Source organism: Gymnoscopelus braueri (assembly GCF_963280865.1).
Source record: "Gymnoscopelus braueri genome assembly, chromosome: 4".
Taxonomy (NCBI): domain Eukaryota; kingdom Metazoa; phylum Chordata; class Actinopteri; order Myctophiformes; family Myctophidae; genus Gymnoscopelus; species Gymnoscopelus braueri.
The window spans coordinates 38979493-39006432 of NC_137605.1; the positions used below are offsets into that span (position 1 = coordinate 38979493).

The window sequence follows — 26940 nt, forward strand, 5'->3', positions numbered from 1 at the left end:
GTCGTCGCATGATCGCGTCGCTATCCAAAATTTCGGTTATTTCCAGCAAGCCACACGGTGGAACGGCAAAGTATAAATTAGGCCTGGAAGCGAGCACGCTGCACATTGTCTATCATCATGCTAACATACTTCACTTTTGACCCTTAGACGACAGCGTGTCTCGTCGGGCCTGGAGTAATAACTACCGTTGATCCTGTGTTGACACATAACTGTCTCGGCGCACGCACCGCAAGCCTGACTTGTATGACAAGTGGAATTAAGCAATCACAAACGGAACATACAGTGCCCTGCCTACCTACTGTATGTTAGCACAGTACAAATTCATACACGTGTGTCACGCTAACGACCTGCCTCGCACACTGCCGCGGGGCCTGCAGAGATCGTGCAAGAGATATGAAAAATGAAGTCTGGGAGGCAATCAGACAAGCAGAGAGAGAGAGAAAGAGAGAGGAAAAAAAGGAGAGGATTCATGGGATTTTTTTTTAAGAGCTTGAGAGGTTTACACACAGTCTGGCTTTCTGTCGTGTCATGTACATAATAGAGCTGTCAGAGTCAAAACAATACAAAGTGGAGTCCATTCCATCACCGTGCCATTTGCAAAACTATAGCTGTGTATTAGGCTGAGGCATTATGCACCATCATGCTTCACCAAGATGAGTCAGTAAATTAATGGATATAGCGTGAATCGGAACTGCAGCCAATTCTAAACAGAAGATCTTTGCAGACAGTTGTTGCCCTGTCAAAACCAGAAACAGTTTCTGAACTGGGCTCTGTTTTTTGTCGTGAGTTGAGATGCTAGAGATAATGTTCTCTGAGGAACTCTGTGTGAATGCAAAATGACAAGTTATAATACCTTGACAAACAAGTCTTGTCATCTCTGCATCTGACAAGAAAATGGGGTACTGCAGGGTGATGCAATGGAAATGAACACTAAGACGTGTGACATTTCCAGAAATTTAACCACATGAACCCTATCTAGTTGCGTTGCGAGGCGTTGTGAGCTTGTAAAAATATCATTTAATTATATAATTTTCACGATTTTTCTAAAATAGCAGATCTACAAGCTCATAATCAAAGAAATCTTAAAATGACACAGATGCTTTCCCGGATTGAATGGGTTAATACCATACATCAGACACCTGGGACATATTCAAGACTTTCAACTCCTGGGAATTGAGGTTTTAATGCTCCTAGCAGAGATCAGCACCATGACATACTATATGTATTCCATGGGCAGATTATTAACTCTTTAACTGCCAGAGTGTATACATTAAAAAACTCACCCACTGCCAGCGATTTTTCGATTTTGCTAATCACAGTTTAACTGTGCTTCCGTGAAAAAATCAATAAATGTCATTGCGACCTCCCGTTCGCTTTTATACGCCTTTGAAAATAGCATGTCTCGGCCAAAAATACATAGTAAAAAAAAAAAAGTACACCGGAGCCGAGGATACAGGATTTTTAAGTAATAAGTTAACCAGGAAGTGAATGGAGCAGTAAATCTTCGGATCGCGTTATCTCTGGTTCTGTGTAAAAGAACGTAAAAAAAACCTATTAAAAAAAGTTCTGTGTCAGTGTATTTTAGTCCTGGGTCTTTCAACATATGGTTGCTGTCGGGCAGAAACCTCTTATCTCCATATTCTAACTTTGTTGTGCTTTTTCTTAAATTAACGCCCTACTTGATCACACTTACAGCGTCGCACAAAAGTATTAAAAGTAGCAGATTTGCAAGCTCGAAACGCGGTGCCAAGTAACACGTTTTTGAGCTTCTCCATCTCCATCTGCTACTTTTGCTCATTTTGAATTTTGAATCGAGAAAGTAACAGTTTTGGACTTATGAGGTTTCCACCCCGACAGAGAGACGATACGACATTTTCTCCCATGCAACCCGATTCTTGTTGACAGGTCCCTAGCTCACAGTACGTCCCAGTATGGATCACTGCTCTCGGTCTTGGTACTTTGGCACGACAAAGTATAAATAATCAGGCTTGAGGGATCTTGCTGTTTCCTTTGTTAGGTGTTGTGATGGCCCTGCTATTGTGTGTGGCATGTACACAGTAGCCTGTGAACTCTGTAGGGCATTGGTTCTCAAAGTGGGGTCCGGGGACCCCCACTTTGAGAACCCCAGCAAAATGTGTTAATATAGGATCACAATCATTTTAACCACTTTAACTTTTTATACTTTGGCGATTAAAAAATAGTGAAACCTGCAAACCTTTGAATATATGTATTTTTAAAGTGAAAATTTCTAACTCAAATCTTTGCTTCTGGGGGGTCCCTGGAACAACATATTTTGAGATGGGGGGTTCCGCGGCCAAATACATATCATTTTGGGGGTCCTTGACATGAAAAAGTTTGAAAACCACTGCTGTAGGGCACCTTACACACTAGACTCACACACTAGCCACCATTGCCTGTGGCATGTACTGTATCAACCAAGTTCTTCTATTCTGCTCCCCATCCAGTAAGGAGGAGGAAGTTAAGAGGGTGGAGACCAAGAACTGGTGGATCTAGGACTAGCCCTGCTTTGTCTTCTCTCACCAGCCACTCCTTATTAATTGCCTGGAATGATTCCAGGCACTTTCACACTGCATTTATGTCGCTGAATGATTTAGTGTTTCTCCTACCATTGCCCGAAAGGCAATGGCCCCCCTCAAAATAAAAGTCACGTCAATTTTAGTTTTAGTACCAAATGACAATAGGGGTTACCTGAACACTTTTCACATAGATCAGCTCTTTCATTAAAGAAACATAAGATGTTCATGTTATTTATCTTATGTACAGTATGTGCTTTCAGACCACTGAATTACCAGCCACTGTTTTATTCAATTTAAGTTGGGAAATCCTTTTGAATCTTTCCAAAACGGATGCACACTGCGACACATTGTGAGCTTGTAGATCGGTTATTTTTTATATGACTAATTCAATGTGACCAATTGCCATCTGGTGCCATGTTTCCTGCATCCGTTTTGCGTCTTGGGTCTTCCTGCATCTATTTTGGGTCTTAGAAAAGAAAGATAAATCACCCTTAACAAAAGTACAAGATGTTAAAACGACCGACCTATCTTTCTCCCTTCACATCCTGGTTCCTTCTATCTTTCGCTCCTTCCTTCTCTCCTCTCAGAACTTCCTATCCTCCAGTGGCTGTCCCGAGATCCAAGGGTATCTGTATGTGAAGGAACTGGGCAGGAAGTCATGGAAGAAGCTCTACATGTTCCTGCGAAGATCAGGACTTTACTGCTCTACAAAAGGAACTTCAAAGGTGACCAACACCTCTGTTCTTTATATATCTATATTATTGTATCTGCCAGTATATTGTGTTTTGGTCATAAATACATATTAATATACCTCAGTGTGTCAAAAACTGTTTAATGAGGGCCATACAATTATTCTGTGTTTCTTTAATGTAATGTTCTGACATAATACATTATTTCTGTCTACAGGAGCCCAGGCATCTACAGTTACTTGCAGACATAGAGGACAGTAACATCTTCACTGTCATCACAGGCAAGAAGCAGCACGGCGCACCCACAGAATACGAGTTCTGTATCAAGGTAAGGTTCCGATTTTTTTTGCTAGATGAGGCTGGTTTTTAAGGACTGATGATGTGAAGAGACATTGGATACATGTCCTATTCATCTGATTTGATCTACTGTATGCCTCATGTGTGCTGAATTAAAAGCACATCACCAGACATACACAATGGGACAGTGTGCTGAAATGATTGTTCATTGCAACATCATTTTACAACACAGACCAGCGATGACCGATATGAAAAAAAACATAACTCTTTTTCCTTATATTGTTCTCTAATTATATAACTGGTATTACATTGTACACCCAAATTCAATTAGTTTTAGCTCACTGTCCCGATGCTTAGCCTTAGACCATAGACTTTTGACAGTACCTATTGCATCTTGAGTGATATGTTATAACATTTCTTTTATCCCAGTCTATACAGTTGTGGTGTCTGCATACTGTATGCGTCTCGTGGGCAATCGTTTTTGTTGTTGTTGTTATAGTGTTTAAATGTTGTTGTTAGTCATTACTAGTCAGTAGCCAAAAGGAGATACAAAGGAAGGAAGGATCTGACAAGCTGGATAATTCACTGCTACTTATATTACTTCTGTTGCTCTTGTCGTTGTTGTTCTGACGGGCTGATATATGTTCATTGACAGCCCAACAAAGGCCGTGCAGAGCTGAAGGAGCTGAGAATTTTGTGTGCTGAGGATGAGCAGAGCCGGACCTGCTGGATGACCACCTTCCGTCTCTTCAAGGTACAGTAACGTTGCTGTCAGCTGTGATCCATCTCAACTTGTAGCTTTTCAGCTACAATAGCCGTTTTGAATCCAAATAGGGCAATTGTGTGACACCTGACCCGAAAAAAACGACATGTTGTCACCTTTTTCACCTCGGGGCTGTTTGCATGCCTGAAAAATAATTGCGATTATATAAAATAATTGCGATTAGACTATTATGTAATAATTGTGACAGGCTTATGCCTTACCCATTATCCCTAAACTTCTTTGACATTTTTTTACTATTTTTTAAAAACATTTTCAAATAGTTCAACTAGCCGATCTACATCGACGTTGTGAGCTTGTAGATTGGCTATTTGAACTATTTGAAGATGTTTTTTTTTTAAATGGCAAAGAAGTTTAGGGATAATGGGTAAGGCACTGGCAAAAATAGGGCCCTCAGCCTTTTCAGTATTAACCACTTGAACCCTTGCATCCCTATGTCACAAAAAAAAAAATCTACTTGCTCACAATGTGTCACGTTGCTACGCATTGTGAACTTGTAGATCGGCTATTTTTGACAAAGAGGTTTGATGTAGTGGGAAAAAATGTGTTGGCCAAACATAGGCCCCTAATGGTCTTGTTTGGGACACAACTCTGTGCCTTTCTTTTTGCTTTTTGAGTGTTGTCTTTATCAGCCAAGGTTATACTGATTACTGAAATTACATTTCATAAACTAGGTTGGGACCTGAATTTGGTGACGGGTCTATTTCTGTTAGGTCCCCTCATGACTAGAGTACTAACACAGTGGCGCAGTCGGTAGCGCTGTCGCCTCACAGCTAGAAGGTCCTGGGTTCGATTCCCGCCGGGGATGCTGTGGGCGTGTCTTCTCCTCCGCGTCATCAGCGCCCATACCCTAGGTGGGGTTGGTGAAAGGGCCTACTCTGTGTGGAGTTTGCATGTTCTCCCCGTGTCTCTCAGGGTAGTTAATACCCTCACAAAAACATGTAGTAATCCTGGTAGCTATACCGCCTCCCCCATGACAGCCGGGGCGCCTGATGGAGGAGAAGGGAACTGGTTGGAATAACGTGTTCCTTCCACGCGCTACGTCCAACCAGGGAAACTCCCCCCTGTGAGGTGAAAAGAAGGTCAGTTGGCTCTCATGCATTGAAGGAGGCATGAGCTCGGCCCTGGCCTCCCTAGGCTGGTGAGGGGAGTGTAGCGCCCAGGATCACTTCGAAAATTGGCACCGGGTGAAAAATAAGGGTTACAAAATCGCGGGATAAAAAGAAAAAATGACTAGACGTACGTAGTACTGACAGAGTTGAGACTAGTTCATCTGGCAAGACTTTAATCAAGTTGGGTCACATGCTGGAAAGGTGTATGACCTCTATACCAGACTACTGGCCCGCATAGCAGTTTGGACTTGACACAATGTTTATCAATTTTATACACAAGTCACTTCAAACTACTCTTATTTATTCAAAAATTGTTAGATTATATATTATTTAAGGATGTGGTTGATTGCTGATCAAGAATGCATCTTGTCTTTTGTTTCACCAATGGTTCTCTTTTTGTCCACAGTATGGGATCGTACTGTATCAAAACTATAAGATTCCCCAACAGAGGAAAACCTTATTATCACACTTCTCAACACCTGTGGTAAGACAAAAGTAATTCTCTCTCTCTCTCTAATAATAATAATATTAATGATGATAATAATAATATTCTTATTCTTATTCTTATTATATATATAAATATATATATATATATATATATATATATATATATATATATATATATATATATATATATATATTTATATTACAAATACAGTATACCATTTTGGACTTCCTTCTGCCACTGGCTGTCTATGTAATCCACATGTCTCTTTGTTGCCCACTAGCGGAGTGTGTCAGAGAACTCACTTGTAGCCATGGATTTCTCAGGGAGGATAGGCAGGGTGATTGACAACCCTGTGGAGGCTCAGAGTGCTGCCATGGAGGAGGGACATGCCTGGAGGGTAAGTAGAATAAAATGCATAAGATTTTTGTGCCAGTTTCCATATTTTGGGCATGTTGTTATTTGCCATTTTCAGTTTTGTTTAGAGCCCGGTCCTTGGCATGACAAATTTTGGAAGATTATGAAACACTGTGATCTAATTTCTCGGATTGATACTCAATCTTGAATGAATCTCTGTTGTGTTGTTTTGTGGCGTCTATCTCAGAAGAGGAGTCAAAGAATGAATATCCTGGGCTGTCACAGTCCGCTGCATCACTCTTCGCTAAGCTCAGGTAAATACTGACACATGGATTTACTAAGCATGTTTTCTAATACCTTTTTTCTGGTAACCCACATTTTGGTTCAAAAAGCTAAAGCAAGAGCATCTTCTAAAATTAGGACTTTTTTTCATTTAGTAAGATATACAATTTAGCAATTCAGTAAAATGCTAAAGTGGCTGACCTAGATTCTTTCTCTGATTTCTACAGTCATCCACGTAGCCCAGCTATGGTTCCATGGCAGGATAACCAGAGAGGAATCTCATCGCATGATCCACCAGCAGGGACAAGTGGATGGGTAAGACTGATCTGGTGACACAGATTCATGAGGTTGTGTTGGCGCCTTTTAATTGTAAATATTAAAAGTCAATACAATGTTGTGGTGTACATATAAATCTGGATCCATTACATACAAGGTCCCATACACTCATCAGTGTCATGAATGTTGTTTCCTTTTTGCCGTGCCGAAATTAGCAGACCTACAAACTCACATGGTGCATTGTGAGCTTGTAGATCAGCAGTTTTAGGGTGGGAGACGGTCATATGACGGGGCATAAATTAAGCATTAGAACGTTGTGGAGAAAAATAACAGAATCGCAGTCTGAATTACCTCTTACCTTCATTTGAACTGTTGAGGTTAATTGGGTAACTTGAACCATTCCCTCAAGTTCTTCCTTTTCTTCTCTCTGTACAGATTGTTTCTGCTGAGAGTCAGTCAAAGCAACCCCAAGGCGTTTGTCCTCACACTGTGCCATCACCAGAAAATTAAACATTTCCAGATACTACCGGTAGGCATCTCTTGAATACTATTACGTTTATTATTATTTGTTGATGTGAAAAGAGAATCAGATGTTGTCATATTCACTGCATTCTCTCCTTTCTTTTACAACATGGTATATCCCTTTTTATGAATGGCTACACCTTAATCAGTGTGAAGAGGACGGTCAGATCTTCTTCAGTCTTGACGACGGATCCACTAAATTCACCGACCTGATCCAGCTGGTGGAGTTCTACCAGCTCAACAGAGGAGTGCTGCCTTGCAAACTCAGACACCCCTGCACCATTGTGGCCTTATGACACCGTTTGATCCCGTGACTCCATGACTCCTATCACTTGACCTGACTCTGCCTAAAAAACACAAAAACAAGAAACCGACAGAATTTGCCTGTTGGTTGGTTCTTTTGTTTTTATTTTTTTGAGAAGCTGGTGAATGAACTAATGTTTCGTTGTTGCTGTTGTTTTGTTTTTATTTTTCTCATCGTGAGTACGCCGGAGACTGCTGAATCATGTGGTTGGTTGATTCATTGTTTGGTTGCTTGGACGTTGAGGTGTGTGACGCTCAACTTCACATTTCACAAGGCTTCCTCCGTGCTACATTTCCATCAGGGGATGGAACAACAGGATATGAGAAGCTACAGTCAAGGAGATGGACCTGCCATCTTATGCCATCATAAGAGCTTTCGTAATCTTTATACACATCAATAAGCTTGGACTCTTTTTACCAGTACAATTTATCCTACAGTTAAATTGTCATCTTAATTTCCTTCAACTGGACAATCAACAGTACAGTGTTTTAGTTTGGACCACTTTTTTTCAGATCAAACAGGAGTGTTTTTGTTTGATCGGATCATCACAGCCTATAGATGGACATTTGAGCGTCTCTTAGTTTTGCACTCACCGTACTGGGAGGAGCCCTTGATGATTTCTCCACCGTTTACTGACCTACGACACAGCACCACTGCCCTCCAGTGGCACAGGCATGTAAAGGCATGCTGGATTTCAACAGGAAGAGCCATAGCTGAGGTTTGGAGACATCAAGGGGAGAGGGTTTTTTGTTTTGTTTTACCCATTGTCTTGTCAAACTAGCATGGAACAGTACTAGCTACGGAATAATTTGTAATTATGGTATGTAATCTTCAAGAAACACTTGCTGATCAACACAGGATTTGACTGTCACAGGGGTCCATCTGCTTATCTCTGATAATACAATTTTTCATTTTGTCATCGATCGATTCATTACAATTTTGTATCATTGCCAAAATGCTTTTGCATTATTATTTTTTCTTTTTCTTCTCTGTCTCCACTTTCTTGATAATTTCAACTCCTATATTTTTTCCCAGTCAAGCCAGAGAACACCATTCAAAACCGAATAACCATGTTATATTCGGTTCCTCAAGCTATATACAGTACGATTATCCCCTGGTTGTTATTCTACCACACAGTAAATTATCCATTACTATGGGCATTCAGTTCTCTTCTACCCATTCAAGTCTACAGAATGTTTATGCATTTCAAACTCAAAGTCATTCAGACAGTAAGACTTTTACTACTAGAGTGAGCTACTCTGAGACTAGCCTTGGATCAAGACTATCATAGATGATAGTCTATGATAGTATCATAGATGAATACATTTATGAAAGTCTTGATCCAAGGCTACTCTGAGACTATTAACAAGTGCAGTTTCATGATCAGTATGTAGAGATGATTCACTGGCCCTGTAGCAATCCGTCAATCCAGGTGCTTCAAAAGTGTGGTGCTGTCTCTTGCAAGACAATGATGATAAGATAATAGAGGACTTTCAAGTTTTAAAGTTGTTATTTGGCCTATTTCCCTTCACCATTGCACAAGGAGGTAGAACCACTAGCATGCCCTTCACCAGGTACTCCCACTTAATAATGAACAAGTATAAAGGACACTCTTATCCAACTACACAAGCTCAAAGTGTACAAACTCAAATCTGTTATTCCGTCTCAATTCATCTTTTAGGACTATAACTCTTTGACCGCAAATACAGGACCATTGAGTATGATAGCATGTGTCTAAATCGGCTTTGGCTTCTGATTTGTGTTTATGTGAGATCAGAACACTGTGAACAGAGGGCAATGAGCTTCATTGAATTACTTAAGTGAATTGGACATAAGGTAAGTCAACTTACCTTATGTCTGAGACAGGTGTGGTTTAACAATTTAGAGACAAGCTAGTTGATTTCCAACTAAGGTCTTTCAAACGGATCATGTGTGGCTCAATGAAACTATTTGTACTGTGCCGAAAAAGTGTATCATGCATTCAACAACATATGTAATTAATGCTGTGAGCAAGTGTTAAATGCCAGGCCTGAAGTTTGCTGCAATTTCTCACAAAAGCGGTTTACCGAAATATGATTTCAGTTTAATACAACCCCAAGAATTACCTTCTGTTGACTATCTCACCATTGAGAACTGGTTTCTCAGACAACAAATTACAATAGTCTGCACAAGGAATAACTTTCCTGCAGTGATAAACACCATTTCACATCAATATTACCAGATTACTTTCCAGGACTAGATCTGCATCTATTCATTGTTCATTTGCTGGTTTTTGTTTTGTTTTGTTATTTTATTTTATTTTTTATCCAACAGAATATGTAGAGATGTATTTACCTGTGATGCCACGTTAATAAGAGCCATCATTTTATTTTGAGGGTTGTCTTAAGCTATATCAATCATTTGAGATACATAACAGCCACACTATATTGATACTCTGTGCACGGTCACCATTATTTAACTAAAATGCAATGACTCAATCATTTTAAGTATTGTTTCAGCTAAATGTATTTATTTATCTGGATGTGAGTGATTACTTGAAATTTCTTTATTTCTTTTATTTTCCTTCAGCGCTGTTCTGTACTGTTTTCTTTTGTCATAACCATGAAATGATTGAACAGTTTGATTAATTATTATTATAATGACATAGCATCTATTGATAGTGTATATTTTGTTTCTTTTTTATGTTTGATTACTCAAACATGATTTTGTCATCATCAACACTTGTTATGAAGTGATGATTTAAAGCACACTGGTATTCATAGTCATGGTCATCATTCCAAATATTTGCCTGGGGGGTGTTGTGACATAACGGATTGCTGGGTTTCCAAAAGCATTTGTAGCTATACAGTAAATAGTTATTTGTTACCTTGTTGATCTGCAATCACATCTCCGAGATCTTTGAAGATCCCATTTGGAGGATTCCAGATTCATCAAATGGTTCATAAAAATAACTGTGATAAAGCCGTAAAGGTTTATTTATGAAATGCCTTTTTCAATGAACGAACAGTACTATAGTACTTATAACAGTTGAACTACACACATTCATTATGAAAATCATCATTCTAACAAGTCATATCAGATCAATCAAGTGATGCCAGGCACAACAAATCCTGCCCCCTTCAAACAGAACAAATGCACACGTGCACACAGTTGATCATACATCATCAAATCATCTCTTTACTTTGCCTCATAATTCTCTCTCTAATTCTCAAGGTGTTCCCCAGACAGTTTAAATGCCTTGCTTTGGAGAGAGAATAATATAAGTTTAGATGTTCTAGTAACTTTACACTGACCATCAAATTTCACATTAAAAGGCATTTTACCCTTGAACAAAGATTTATTTGCATAGCTATAGTTATGATTGACATAAATTACATAACCAATGAAAGCTATTGTATTGGCTGTGTAAATGATTTAATGTGTATACATTCAGTGGATAATCCTCCCTTAAAAAAGCAACAGGGACACGCCCTGTTATACAAAACATTGCATCGATGCGTGTGTACTGTAAATTACTGAACATTATAATTAGTTACCACATTGACCCCCTTTCTACAAAATGATGAAATTGTATTTAGTATATTTCATCAATTAGATTAAATTGCACATTGAATTATGTAGAACCCAAAAATATATCATTATGTTGACATACTATGTTTCCTAGAAGGAATCTGGATTTAAAAAAGGGCATACATCATATTTTTGTATTTGCTGAAAGTCCTCTTAAGCTACTCAGATGTCACTGAATTTTTGATGCTAGCTATTTTTTGTGACCTTAGATTGAGATACAGTCAGCCTATTTCCATTCACAAACTGTTCCTCTACTTCTTTTTTCTAATTTAAGTGAATGGCGGCAAATATCAGCAAGTATAGGTAGTAAGGTGGATTCAGTAGCCAGTGGATGTTTAACCACTTAAACCCCATACTGTCCTTAGTTGACCGGAGTCCCCCAGGGCTGTATACTAGGCCCCCTCCTATTTTACACTACATCTACAAGCTTGTAGATCGTCTATTTTAGCCAAATGTTCACCCCCCCTATAATAAGAACTCAAATCAAGCTCAAGCAGACAGCGGCAATGTTTTTGTTTTTTTTTCTCTCCCACTCTCCCCTTAAAATCTTCAACATACTTGCATTTCATCTTCTAAGAGCCATTTGCCATTTACACCAATCACAGTCCATGACATGCAAGCAGTGTAAGAGATGAACAATAAATCAGGGGATTTGGTTATGTACATTTTACATTTAAAAGAAATGAATGTATCTGGGTTGCTCAGGGTTGAAATGGGGCATGTTGGAAACTACTGGTCCATCGGATCTCTAGGACTTTTATGTACAGTACATTGGTGGATTCATTAATATTGTTTAGTTTGTTTTTATTTAGCTGGGAGATGTAACAACAGACATTTCTCCTTTAGCTGCACCATCGACATGTTTTGATTTTTATGATTAGTTTACTTGAAAATGATCCTTGCAGCAAATTAAGTGGATTCAGTCTTCTTACAGCACAGTATGGTTCTCGCTTCCTGAGTCGAAGGTGTTCTTAAAGAAGCCTAAAATATTTGCCTGGTTACCTAAGCTGACTTCAAAACTCTGAACCCAATGGCATTACATTTGAGAGTGACTCAGGCTCAGACCTAAAACATGTAAATGACTCATTTGTTTCAAATTGTGACCTACAGACAGTACTTTACACCCAAAATGTACCAAACAAGAACTTGCAAAATGTCAGTTTGGGTAGCCAGGCAACTGTAACCACAGCAGGTGCCTCTGATAATTCCTCTTTAGCCCCATTTATACTTTGTCGTACAATGGTGTCACTTGTCGCCATACGACGGAGCATAAATTTGGCATTTCTCTGCACTAACCTGACTTGACATATGGACCGAATGACCGACACAGCTACCGTTCAGAGGGAAGTGTTCATTCTCCCTACTGTTGTGTTGAACCAGGGTTTGAGGTTGAAACACTCGCAATTTATAGCCTAATTAATATTTCGTTGTGCGACAGTGTCACTTTCCAAAAATAACCTATTTTCAACTAAAAAGATGTGACTGATTGCATCGTGATAGTAGAAAATCTGTTCTGCGAGCAACACTGTCAAACGACCAAGTATCAGTTAGACTTATGAAGTACTTGATTAATGCAAATACTATATGTGTGACTCAAAATGTTTCTCATATTCAAACTGGTGACAACATTGATATGTTCTTATTTCAGTTATTAAATTGCAGTTTCAATTTGTTTTCTGAATTGAAAGTGAATTGGCAACAACCCTGCAATGATAGAATGATTATCATCTTGACTCTTGTGAATTTGCCATTGTCACAATGCAAGATACAGTGGCTGTACAAATGAGTAAAGTAAAAAATATATCTATATATAGAAATATAAACTATTATGTATTTCAGGGAATGCAAAAAAGAAAACAGTAACTTGTTATCTCTTTTTGTAAGAGAAAGCTCCTGTATTCATAATGTGCTTTGCTTCAATCTGTAAATAGCTGAATGGCTTATAAATCTTAATTGTAACCTTTTCAGGTATTTTTGTACAAATAAGGGACTGATATATTCTGTTTATTGTAATTAGAATAAAACATTAATACATTGCTATAAAATGGAAGGTGTGCTTGTCCTTTTTCTTGGAGGCTTATAATGTTCTCATAACAAAGTGCTGTAAGTGATAAAGTGTTAAATAACTATTCTGATTGTAATTGTTATAGAGTGTCTGTGTAGTAACAGGCCTACAAGGGGAGGACCCCCGTTAATTTCAAGTAGTACTTCTTTACAAAAGCTCTAAGCTCATGATTTCTGGGCATTGCCATAAGCAGTGAAATATAGTGTGCCGTTCTCCACACGTAAAATTGTACACATTGGTCTGGAAAATTGGGATCAAAACAGTGAAGTAGAGAAGTAGCAATATATGCTATATTAGCCACTTGTACTGTAATAACTCATATCTGGAATTAATTGTCTGCATCTGAGCTTCCTGACAAACCTCCCAAGTTTCAACTGTTATTTCCACATTTAAGCCATTACACCATGGACAATGACACTCTTCAGATTCACGACATCTTACCAATGAATCAATCATACAGTAGTATAAAGATATTTGACCACGTCCATCAGAATAATTTCTATTTCCTAAATAGAAAGAGGTGAAATGAAATTAAATGAAACTTCTTATTTGTACTGTAGGTGCTTAAAACTATATTTGATGGGGTATTATATTCCTTACACAAACCTTCAAAAGACAGAAGCACATCATTCTTATCATACAGAATCTGAGATCTGAGTTGGCATCACCCCTGTCTACCCATGATTTGCAGTGGTCGAAGAAGTACTCTATTTTTACTTTCAATAAGTAAAAGTAGCAATAGCTCAATGTAGAAATACTTCAAATTCAAAATGATAATGATAATTGAGTGAAAGTATAAAAGTATTGGCATCAGTAGGTATACACTTAATGTACCAAAAGTAAGAGTGGCCATCATGCAGAAGCCAGGTCCCATTTCACACATCCAAATATAGATTTTTTTCAAAAATATGAATATTTCCCTTATAATGAAAAGTTTTGAGAACCACTTTAAACCACAACAAAAGAAAATATCGAAACCGTGTGTGTAGAGGCACATTTAATTAACAAATAATCACATGATTTAATGTTTAATATTTTATTATTTTATCATCTGAAAATAAAAAAGTACATTTACTCAAGTAGTACTACTTAAGTACATTTGAGGTATTTTTACTTTCCTGTATTTCCAATTTTCAATACTTTTACTTCTACTTCACTACTCCACTACAAGTATTTGAAAACTTTAGTTACTAGTTACTTTGTAGATTTAGATTATTATTACACAACACAGGCCTACATTAACCACTTCAGCCCATTTGGCCATTTGAAAATAACGATCTATAAGCCTATACTGAGCCTAATGAGTCGCGGTGCAGCATTGTGAGCTTGTAGATCTGCTATTTTCAAAAGATTTTTATATAGTTTATACATTGCAGTATTGATACTTTTACTCAAGTAAAACATTGAGTCAGCTGCAGCACTTTTTCCACCACTGCCTGCAGCCAATCAGAGGGAGATCCGCGTGCACGTGCAGCCGGCCGTTGCAGCCTTATCTTACTGGGTTTTAATTTCATTTAATTTCATTCTATATCATTAGCTGACACGTCATCAGCTGTAAGATCACAACTCTTCTTACCAACACCTTTCTGTAGCAGAAAGTAACACGATCTACTTCTGAATAGAAAGAAAATATTTATGTATTTATGTTTATTTATTATGACGTTGTTTTGTAATAAATACATACGTAGTCGTTTAGCTATAGTTAACATGCTAAGGTTAACCCCGATTTATATTTGGCCACTGTATTATGATTATGAATATGATTATTATTATTACCAACTAATGTAGTTGTAGTACGTTGTAAATGACTGATGCTTGAATGTGTGTTTGATTCACAGATTATGAGCCGTACAAGAAAAAGTAGGCCTATCTGGTAAGTGCGTCATTAAGTTTAACATTAGATCTGATCAATATTCAGTTCTGCTATTTTCAAATGGCCGTGCTGAAGTGGTTAATGTATGTTTTGTAATAATAATAATAATCTACATTTACAAAGTAACTAGTCAATTGTCTAATAATTGTAGTAGTGGAGTAGCTAAAAGGTACAATATTTGACTCTGCAGATGTAGTGGGGTAAAAGTAAAAGTAAAAAAAAAATTGAAATAGCCTACTCCAGTAAAGTAAAAACCTCAAAATTGTACTTAAGTACAGTACTTGAGTAAATGTACTTATAGCTACTTTACATCCCTGCCCCTAGTGTACCTCGAATTCAGTTGTTTAGCCCAACATTTTTTTCAGATTTAGCCTAATCTGATGTGAGATCCACGCTGAGGAGATCGAATCGATCCATGCCTCTACATGACGATGGGGTTTCTTCTGCAACGCGACCGCATACATTATAAACCACAATCACTTTCATCCATATTTTGGGAATGTCATTACTATAGGCGAACATTTTCAAACATTTTCTCTTGGGTTCACCCCAAAATAGCGAAAATCGTGGATCTATAGATCCAGATACAAAGCTCACAAGCGTTGTGAGCAGATTCAGTATTTTGGAAATTGGACGTATATCGTAGACGTATATCCTAATATTGTTATGAAATGACGCATAACATGAAGGAGTGTGATGTGATGCGAATTTGTACTTCCATGTACTGTTATGTACTGTCATGTACTGTTCTCATGTCTTACTAAATAAAGTACATCAATCAATGATGTAATAATAATAATATTGTCTTGTTACATTCCAGGGACATTAAATGGACCAAGAAGGAGGTAAGAACGGCAGGAATCTGCCTTATTAACAACTATTACTTAGTCAAGTGTCTGACAGTAGGCTACATTGTGTAGCTACTGGGGACATCTGCTGGAGAGTTAGGGAAGCACAGGATGAAACTGGAGATAAATGCATGAGAGGCAGGCACAGTGTGTGACAGAATTTCCAATACAAATATAACCTTTATTGTTTTCCTTCATTTATCATACCAATACACCTGTTTGAAACAGAATTAAGCATTCATCTTGATTGTATGTATGGAGGACTGTATTCAGAACAGATACACATAACAATAATACAGAACAAGTCAGTCAAAAATATATACACCCAAAAAATCCCATACAGAAGTTTATCAGCCAACAAATGTTTGGCTGGGACTATAGTTTAATAGCTGTTTGATGTCTTAACTACAGGATAAGGAATTACGGTGCTTGATTAAGGTCTATGGATCAAAGTGGTCTGTCATAGCACAAAAGATGAAGGTATGTGACATCAGAATAAAAGCTATTAGGAATTCTAGTCTATTAGAATATATATATTGCACACATAGCACACGTTATACAATACAAAACACTATTTCGAGAGAAGAGACAAAGTTAAAGGAACATTTGTAAATGTAGATTTATAGTATCCAATTAGAATTAAATTAATTTAAATTACATTAAAATGTATAAAAAATGTGTCTCAAAACTGTGTGTGTGTGTGTGTGTGTGTGTGTGTGTGTGTGTGTGTGTGTGTGTGTGTGTGTGTGTGTGTGTGTGTGTGTGTGTGTGTGTGTGTGTGCGTTGCTGTCAGCAGAAGTCAAGATTTCAGGTTTACTATCGGTGGAACATAGTTCTGAATAGAGCGATGGTAAAAGGACCCTGGAGCAAAGGGGAGGATGACAGGGTACAGAGAACACATGAATTATTCTCCTTATAATTACTGTTTCTTTAGAGAGTGTTGGCTAAATGACTCAAAGATGATCCCCCCCACACACACACACACACACACACACACACACACACACACACACACACACACACACACACACACACACACACACACACTTGCCTAACCTAACCTAACCTATACTATCCTATCCTCAGCTCATACGGCTGGTTGATAAGTATGGTCCGCGTTGGACTGTCATTTCCAAATACATGGATGGTCGCATTGGGAAGCAGTGTCGCGAACACTGGCACAACCAGCTGGACCCACAAATCAAGAAGAGTGCCTGGACCCCAGAAGAAGACACACTCCTCTGCCAGGCACACCAACAGCTGGGGAACCGCTGGAGTACCATAGCTACACTACTGCCTGGAAGGTACTGTATAATGATACGATACAGTATGACACGATACAGTGCATTACAACACAATACAGTACAGTACAGTACAACACAAGACAATATAGTACCATGATAGAGAACAGAATAGAATAATAGTTGAATCTTTGTTTATCCCTGTATAGAAATTCAGTATTCACTCTGTGTGTACACACACACACACACACACACACACACACACACACACACACACACACACACACACACACACACACGACACACACAATGCCTATAAACATACGAACGCAGAGAGATGGTGGACTGATGGGCTGCATATACATTAATGGCACCGAGGAGCAGTTTTTTTTATGGGTATGGTGAACTGGCACCCCTCCTACAAGTTGTCGTACAAAATTATTTAAAAAAATTACGACAAAGTAGGGCATTCATTTATGAAAGATACAAGGTTTCTGCCCAACAGTGATTATATTTATAGTGTCTTGTTGTGATTGGGCGCTATAATACTATTGAAGTGAATTTTTTTATAGAATAGGATAGAACAGAATGGACTTGCAGGCAGGGTACTGTCTGTGTGTGTGTGTGTGTGTGTGTGTGTGTGTGTGGTTCCCAGGACTGACAACAGCATCAAAAACCACTGGAACGCCACGTTGAAGAGGAGGTTGGCGCAGGGGATGCACCTCCATCATGACTACTGCTCCCACTTCTCTTCTGTCAGCCTGAACAAGGTTCTGTCTTCATTACACAAACAAACAACAGACCGTTGCACCCCCATCTTTATACACACAGTGGTGGACAGTAACAAAGTGCATTACGAGTACTACTGTATACTTAAGTACAGTACATTGTTTGAGCATCTGTAGATTCTGTACTTTATTGAGTATTTGTAATTTTGGATACTTAGGGCTTTCACTCCACTATGTTTCAAAGACAAATGTTGTACTTTTGACTCCACTACATTTCTAGGGAGGAAATATTTACATTATGAATGAACCTACTTAAGCCCTATTTCAAATATAGTGAAAATATATAAATGCTATTTTCACTATTATTGATATTTCTTAATAACATTGTCTAGCTGGAAAAGTTGTCTACATTTTAATACTGCAATGCATTAAGAATATGTGCTTTGTAGTTTGTACTTTTGAATACTTAAAGTACTCCAGTACAAATTTTCCAGAGCAACTTGTAGCTGAGTAATCTTTGAACAGGAATGTCTATACTTTGACTCAAGTACTGGGGTTTGAGTACTTTGTCCACCACTGATAGCATGTTTCCCCCATCCTACAGACAGAGTATGTGGACAGCAGTAGCAGCAGTGTGAGTCTCCATCATTGCATCACAGAGCAGTCATCATCCCTACAGACCGACACTGAGTTACCAGACACCATGGAGCTGAGCGAACTAGTCAGCCAAGACAAGATATTATGTCAAATGAGATATGAGCATTTATCTATTGTCTGAAACGGGGGCACGGTGGCGCAGTCAGTAAAGTCCTGGGTTTGCGTCAGTGCCCATACCCTATGTGGGGTTGGCGAAAGGGCCTTTCTGTGTGGAGTTTGCATGTTCTCCCCGTGTCCCCTAGGGTAGGTACCCTCACAAAAAACATGCAGTAATCCTGGTCTCTATACTGCCTCCCCCTGGTCAGCCGGGGCGCCTGATGGAGGGGAAAGGAACTGGTTGGAATAACGTGTTCCTTTCACGCTCTACGTCCAACCGGGGAAACTCCTCCATGTTAGGTGATAAGAAGCGGCCTGTTCACTCCTCATGCATTGAAGCATGAGCTCAGTTCGGGGCTCTCCCCAGGCTGGCAGAGCGAGAGTAGCGCCCAGGATTACAAGCTTAGGCATTGGCACTGGGTGAAAAATGGGTTATAAAATCGTGGGATAAAAATCTAGAGAAAAAAATCTATTGTCTGAATGGATGTTGTGTCTGTGTGAATGGATGTTGTGTCTAATGAATAGTCTACCTTCTGAATGGATGTTGTGTCTAAAGTATAGTCTATTGTCTGAATGGATGTTGTGTCTAATGAATAGTCTACTGTCTGAATGGATGTTGTGTCTAAAGTATAGTCTAGTGTCTGAATGGATGTTGTGTGTAATGTGTAGTCTACTGTTTGAATGGATGTTGTGTCTAATGTATAGTCTACTGTCTGAATGGATGTTGTGTCTTACTGTCTGAATGTAACAAAGTAGTGAAGTTGTTTATTTAATCACCCACTGTCACTGACACCTTTTGGTTAAGATTTGGAGTGAATCTTCACAGTTTTTCTGACTCTGATGACTGAACACAACCTTGTAAATGGTTGATATTGACAGGTGACAATCCCTTTCGAAGAGTTGTCTTCTTTCAGCCAGGAGGACGACTACACATGGACACAGTACCAGGGACCTTCAACGATGTCCTTCAGTTCACACCTCATTCTCACCTCCCCACTGCCTGCCACCACAAGCCAACACACTGGTCCTCCCTTTGTCACCTCCCCACTGCCTCCCATCACAACCCAACACATGCTTCCTCCCTACGTATGTTTAATTCATTTTGTGTGCCTAGAATATTTTAACTGTCCATATGACACTTGTCACACATGTCACTTTTATTGTCTTTGCCAGGCCGGAAGGTGAAGACATGTCTGAGTGTGCCCATGTGTCCGTTTGTGTGTCTATCCATCTGTGCACGGCTAATCTCGCACACCGCTGGACCGATAGGTGTCCAACTTTGCATGCACATTCCCAGTAGTCCTATAACTTTTGAACAGAAGTCGTACGATCACATTTTTCTTGGATTCCCTGGATCATGACTAATTATCCATATAGGCCATGCTAATTTCCACCTTTCTAGATTTTCCGTCATTTAGCATTTTCTTCAAGTCAGGTTAACAGATTCTGTCCACCATTCACACAAATTAGTACACATTATCTCTGGAATCATATGATCAACATTTATCATTCAGATGTTGCATATTCCATTCAAGTTGGCTATAATATTCCATTCCAGTTGGCTATAATTGCCTTCTAAAGTTGCACAAAAAAAAAAGAACTCATGAATGCAGTGCCTTTCAAATGTTTTTGTTTAGTGTTAATTATCTGTTTTTTTAACCGCTAATAAAATGTATTATTATAAATATTGTTTTTAAGATAATTTCTCCACAGAGAGGTGCAGAGAAGCAATGTGACTTAAGCAGCACCCACTTCACTGAACTCTCCTTCTCCCCGTCAGAGGTGAGGGGGACAGGCACACACACACACACACACACACACACACACACACACACACACACACACACACACACACACACACACACACACACACACACACACACACACACACACACACACACACACACACACACACAGTAATGCAGTCAGATAGGGTATCGTTATGTGTGCACACAGGAGGAATTTAACTTAATACAAGATTATAAAAGTGGTTATAAAAGGATTATAAAAGGTTCGCCAAAAGTAAAATGAAAAAAAAAAAAAAAAAACGAGTTAGGATTCAAAACAAAGAACAGGTGATTTCATATGATTTTCATTGGATTTGTTTGCAGCTTGCTTCATGACGTGTGGATTCTGTCAAATATATGCACCTCACACCAAACTCTCATGTTCTACTTATCCTAAGATATGACCGATCACGTAATTTTGACCTTGACTTGGATTGTGACATTGACTTTTGACCTTTTCAACCCAAAAATATTCTCAAGCTATTTTGCTAACAAACTGATAACAATTCCCCAGCATGCATTGCTGCAGGCAGGTTAAGAACATAACGTGTGTCCTGTGTCTCTGTTCAGTTCCTCAACATGAGTGGCAGCAAGGCGCTGACTGTTGACCAGACTGGGCTCTCCTCTGGCCTGATGACCCCCCCACGCACACACAGCACAGGCACGCCACTCAACTCCAGGTGGGATCATTTAGCTCATTAACTGCTGCTGTAGGTGGGAGAGACCAGTTGTTGTTTCTCTTAACCACTTGAACCCCAGCATTCTGAGGGGAACATTTGCCAAAAACAGCCGATCTACAAGCTCACAAAGATCGGTTTTGTTTTGGAATTGTAATTCATGTAACTCTCTAATGTATTTGCATTACTTGTTAGAAATGTCCCATTGTGAAGAAGGGTTGCATTTATGTTGACTTTGTAACCTAAATTCTAAACCCATCATCTAGCATCATGTCTCCCCTCTCTCTGCCCTCCATTTCCTGTCTCTTTATACACTGCCAAAAACAACAGCGCTCCTATTTGTTAGGATCCCCTTTAGCTGTGGCCTGAAGCATAAAGCAAAGCAACAATACAGTACACAGGCAAATAGAGATGATTTTGACGCTTGCAATATGTACAACTGGCCTAACTTGATGCATGTCAGGGACACTCGTGTCAATGACACTTGCAATGAGCACAGCTAGTCTTCCTGGGTCCACATATAGAAACAATACATACATTTGAAAAATACAACATGAAAAAAACAAAAATCAACTTTAAACTTTATAGTCCATATAAATCATAATTTTAAGAAAAAGACATACATTAAGCAATCGAGTGCATAAAAGTCCACATATTGAGAATATAAATGAAACTTGACAGTCAACACAAATGGCAAACCCTGAGACTGCTTGGCAACCTACAAATATGATATTCCCAGGTATTTTCTTTCTCTTTTTAAATATTGATTTCTGTGTCAATTTAGTCATTAGCAGTGGTCAAAGATTCCATAAAGATTAAGATTCTATTCTCTTCTATCTGTACAGTAGATTTAATCCAATACGCTTCTGTTCTAAAAGGATCAGCACTCCAAATGTGAGGAAAGTCATCGAATTCCAATGTCTTTCAACCCCATCCCCACTTAAACTCATCTGGACCAGACAGGACAGCCTCCAGGGACTAGAGAACACAATGTCCCCTCTCAATACACAGGTTAAACATATCGCTGGTTTAGGTTAAGTAGCCTACTGTAAGTAAGGAAGGTAGGAGTGGCTTATTGTCGGTATCGGGCGAGCAACAAGGGCATCTATCCTCTTACAATGCTCTAGCTCAACATCTACCATCAGTTCCCACTTGACTTAGTACCCAAGCCATACTCATACGCTGAGATGGCGGTGGGCAGGATCAAATCCTGAACCTTGTAGTCCCTAGTGCTCTATCGACTGAGCTTGCCGGAGCTAACATCTTGGAGGTTAAACATATAATCTGTTTATACACAGGTTAAACATACCTTAGTCTATTTAAGATTATAGACATCATAGTAAACACAGCTAGGGTGAAAACATTTTTAATAATTATTAATAGCTTGACAGAAAATGTAATTTGTTGAATTTTACTAATCGAATAATCTGCTGCATCATGTACACATTTCTAATTTGTGTTATTTGCAACTTTACCTCAATGTGAATGCTAGTCTTTGTTCCATATTAGCAAAAATGAAAAGTCATGTCAACGCGCGCCAAATATGTGGAGCATTTTTAAACGCAGTGAAAAATGAATATAATAGCTGTTTTCAAATGCATCACAGCACATCCCCCAATCACAATTTTATTCAGAAAAATCACATTTCTTGTGTCATGGAGCCCTTGTATTTCATCTTTATTGATCTGGGGTGATTATTATAGACTGTCCATGAGTTCATCTTGAAAGATGTGTAACTGTGTGCGTGCGTGCGTGGGCTTGCGTGCATGCATGTGTGAATTTATTTGTGTTTTAATCTATGGTGTGTGTGTGTATGTGTGTATGTGTGTGTGTGTGTGTGTGTGTGTGTGTGTGTGTGTGTGTGTGTGTGTGTGTGTGTGTGTGTGTGTGTGTGTGTGTGTGTGTGTGTGTGTGTGTGTGTGTGTGTGTGTGTGAGAGAGAGAGTGTGGGACAGAGAGAGAGAGAGAGAGTGTGAATTTATTTGTGTATTATACAGTGTATCTGTTTTGAACTGTGTGTGTGTTGCATGAGAGAGTGTGGGACAGAGAGAGAGAGAGAGTGTGAATTTGTGTATTATATATATCTGTATTTTGAACTTTGTGTGTGCGTGGGGGGGTGGGGAAGGTTTGCATGCATGTGTGAATTTATTTTTGTGTATATATATCTGTATTTTAATCTATGGTGTGTATGTGTGTGTGTATTCAAGGCGTTGCCATGGGAGATGGAGGTGGTCATGCAGCAAAGGTGGGACTCCCCGCTCGACCTGTCTGTTCAGGTAAATTGTTACACTGTTGTGACTTCAAATAGGAACCCATGATGTCACATCTTAGCTACATCTGTACCAGTGGATCTCAAACGTTTTAATTTCAAGGACCCCCATAACTCTGAGAGTGAACAAATTAACCAGTGAGGTTCCATTTGTACACTCCAGACGGGTCCATAATGGGTCCATAATGGGATTAAGTAAGGGTCCATAATGGGATTGTCACCCATAGCACCAACTGTAAGCGTCACGCTGCCGCACGCTGCAGGGAAAACACCAATTGAGAACACGCACAAATCATAGAACAGTAGCATAATCGGAATGCTGAACAGGACGTCAACATGCGTCATTAGACGTACGTGCTGGCGCTGGCGAGGGTCTAATTCCGCCGTTGTGGGGTAGGTACATTGGGCCTGATTTGGGGGGCGGCTATTTTGACGTGCGTCGTTATGACCTTTACACATGGCGATATTTGAATTGATTTAAAATGTTTGACTCACTTACAAACATTTACAAAGCACACCCTATGGGTCTTCAACAGGGAGCCTGTGACCCCTAGGGGGTCCTCCGAGTTAAAACAGTGAGGGCCATCACATTTTTGTGTGAGAGGAATGTTTTGTTTTTCTAAGAAAAAATTGAGAGAAAAAAATATTCTGACACATTAACGTGAATCCAACATATTATTTGCGAAGATACTTTGTAAACAAACAAACAAAAAACATGTAATTTACACAACACTCATGAAACAAATCTATGAAGCCATAGAGACACACGGCCGGAAGCGGAAGGCCTACAAATCCATGCCCACTTTTGACACTCGGGGTCCGTTAGAACGATGAACTGCAGCTCTCAATGCAATCTCTATGGTCTATGAGAGGCATTGTAAAATACCGTCATTTCACTGGTTAACTACTGAGGCTGTAGCGATTTTTTTTGTGTTCTAATAATCTGTCCCATTTGTTTAATTTGTCCTTTTTAATGTCCCATATCTTTCATCTCGATATACTACCCACAATATACTATAATATACTCCATCAGTATGTCAAAACCGCTAGCATCGGAGATCCAGAGTTTAAGTGGTCGCATGGTATATATGTCACGGACGCATCCCTTGAGGTTTTCAATACCCAGAAAACTGGCGAAATTGGCCGTTTTCAATAGGTTTTGGTCATTATCTCTGGAACAGAAGGTCCAATCTGCTCAGTTCAAAGCTTGTTGGATGGACATTAAGCACGCAATGACACATTTTCGGGTTATTTTTATTTTTTTAGGGGAGGCGAGGTCTTAGTTGGGCAGGCGACCGCCTCTCCTACAGTGGGTACGCCACTGGTCGGCGCTCGGCGCTCGTAAAGACAGTGATGTCACTGAAATGCGAAAACTTGTCTGTCTGCTGTCTACCCTCTGCTGTGTTAACATTATGGGTAACTCGTTAAAGTGGCAAATTAAATGTGAAACACATCAACTATTAAGAAAACAAGAAGATATGTTGACAAAGACACTCCATACATTTGGAAATCAATATCGTCTTCAGTTAATGCAGGATAATTTTAAAAGTAGGCTAACTTTCATATCCTCTCATAGGGAATGCATTGGCAGCTGCAGTTCATCGTTCTAACGGACCTCGAGTAGCGGCGCTGTCTCAAAAGTGGGCGTGAAATTTGTAGTCCCCGTGTGTCTCTATCAAGCCATCAGCTGCAGCATCACCCATAGTCCCTTAAAACAGGGGTTTTCAACCGGTGGTCCGCAGACTTTTTAAAAACTTTTAATACGTTTCAGGAGTTCTCACTGTATGGTGTGTGTGATATGAAATGTGAGCTTACCATAATCACAGTAATCCTTAATCATATACCATCATATTCAAGGGCTTTTGCTGAGAAATGAGACAGACCCCAGTCACTTTCAAATTAGAGCACTGCAGAGGGCTAGTGTGTGTGTCTGTGTCTAGCTGACACTCGTTGACGCTCGTTAATGTTATAGGCATAAAAGCAGTTATGCTTCTGCACTGTCAAATAGGCCAACATCTAATCTAAGATTAGTGGGACTCACCATTGAGTCACAGGACTCACTTCATTGAAAACAAACAAAATCACTGTATTTTTTCAGATATTATATTGATATTATAGCTATTTTATTTGATTAGATATGTGATGTTTCCTGACAATTAGTTGACTTTTGGTGAAAAAGCTTGCATATATCGGTATCAGTTGATATCGGTATCGGAAATTAGGAGTTGGACAATATCGGAATATCGGATATCGGGAAAAAAGTGGGGTGGGTCTATGATGGACCCACCACGCACAATAGTGGTGGTCCCCAGGTTGCTCTTAGTCAGGATGGTGGTCCCTGGGTCAAAATTTGTTGAAAACCCCTGCCTTAAAAGAAAAACTTGGAATCCTTCCAAGCTCATGAGACCCTGCCCTATTATAGTAAAATATCATGCATATGGTGATTATTGTAGAACTTCTTCACAGAAAATAGCGCACAAATTGCACAACGTGTTGCAACGCGTTATGAGTGTTGACGTTAAATCCTGGCTGGTGTTTTTGTGTCTCAGAATACAGTTTCTTGGAACCAGGTGTGGAGTCCCAGCCGGCCATGTCCGCACACACAGGTATGAATTATAATCATCATCATTATCATCATCATCATCATCATCATCACCATTATTATGATGATGATGATGACAACAATAACAAGGCAGCCTAGAGGTGTGCATAGATGAGCTATGAAATAGCAGCTTCTACATTGTGATGCCCCTGGCTTCAGATTTGTTTAATATCTGTGTTATTTTGCATACATTTATTGTATCCTTATGTTTTCTATTTACCTACAATGAGCGTAAGGATAACTCCCTCTTGTGGCTGTTTGTGGTAGTTTGGTTAAATATGTAACCCAGTCCAATGTTTTGATCATCATCAAAGTAGTAACAGGTGTGACAGTGCAATCACAGTAGTAAGTAGCAGGTGTGGTACTTTCCACAGCTATAAGTAACGAAGTCACTGCCTCAGCCACACTGTAGTGTTATCTCCTGCCTAGTGCCTATACAGTTTTTTCTGCTCTAAATAGAGCCTTGGAAACTTTTGTCTTTTTACGGATGTAAATCTGACATTCTTCAAGTAAAGTTCAAGTAAAGTTACGCCTTGTCCTCTTTTTTGGAGATGTTGATTGTAGAGTTACATACCCACGCATGCTACCAAATGAGGTGGTCAGGTCACCCTATCACCGGTTAGGGTTAGAGAGAGAGAGAGCTCTCTCTATCACCACCGCGGTGATAAGGTGACCACCGAAAATGGTAGCATGCGCCCCTCTTCTCTCCAGATCCAGGGAGAGAGCATGCTCCATGGAGCCCCACACAGTGACTCTCTACTGGGCTGTGAGGTGCTGAGCTTCTCCCCCCGTCCCCCCCATCTCCTATCCCGTATGGGGACTGACAGCCGGAACAGGCTGACTCAGCATCTCCCCTGTATGGAGCCAACTGTCTGCCCACCCAGCCAGCTAGAGGTACAACAACCTTTAACCTATAGAGTTACTGT

At 39.4% G+C, this 26940-nt stretch overlaps 3 protein-coding genes across 10 annotated transcripts in view; all 3 read left to right on the forward strand.

The window, feature by feature from the left end:
- Window positions 1-7594, forward strand: part of grb10b (growth factor receptor-bound protein 10b) — a gene marked incomplete at its 3' end in the record, with an annotated part of 98444 nt that extends 90850 nt beyond the window's left edge. For 5 of the 6 annotated variants that reach the window (XM_080426178.1, XM_080426179.1, XM_080426183.1 and 2 more), the window contains 9 exons: window positions 3125-3262; window positions 3444-3554; window positions 4179-4277; window positions 5823-5900; window positions 6145-6261; window positions 6466-6532; window positions 6728-6815; window positions 7212-7305; window positions 7448-7594. In XM_080426178.1, coding sequence (XP_080282304.1) covers window positions 3125-3262; window positions 3444-3554; window positions 4179-4277; window positions 5823-5900; window positions 6145-6261; window positions 6466-6532; window positions 6728-6815; window positions 7212-7305; window positions 7448-7594 — 939 coding nt within the window. The remainder of the gene's footprint in view (window positions 1-3124; window positions 3263-3443; window positions 3555-4178; window positions 4278-5822; window positions 5901-6144; window positions 6262-6465; window positions 6533-6727; window positions 6816-7211; window positions 7306-7447) is intronic. The other variant, XM_080426180.1, reaches the window with a different exon arrangement.
- A 13469-nt stretch (window positions 7595-21063) lies between these two features.
- The window catches only part of ddc (dopa decarboxylase), an 87767-nt gene continuing 81890 nt past the window's right edge, over window positions 21064-26940 (forward strand). For all 3 annotated transcript variants that reach the window (XM_080425530.1, XM_080425531.1, XM_080425532.1), the window contains exons 1-2: window positions 21064-21147; window positions 23351-23419. In XM_080425530.1, coding sequence (XP_080281656.1) covers window positions 23366-23419 — 54 coding nt within the window. In that variant the 5' untranslated portion in view covers window positions 21064-21147; window positions 23351-23365. The remainder of the gene's footprint in view (window positions 21148-23350; window positions 23420-26940) is intronic.
- Window positions 26705-26940, forward strand: part of LOC308084491 (plasminogen-like) — a gene marked incomplete at both ends in the record, with an annotated part of 52140 nt that continues 51904 nt past the window's right edge. Inside the window, one exon of the mRNA XM_080427156.1 lies at window positions 26705-26908. Within this exon, the coding sequence (XP_080283282.1) occupies window positions 26705-26908 (204 nt within the window). The remainder of the gene's footprint in view (window positions 26909-26940) is intronic.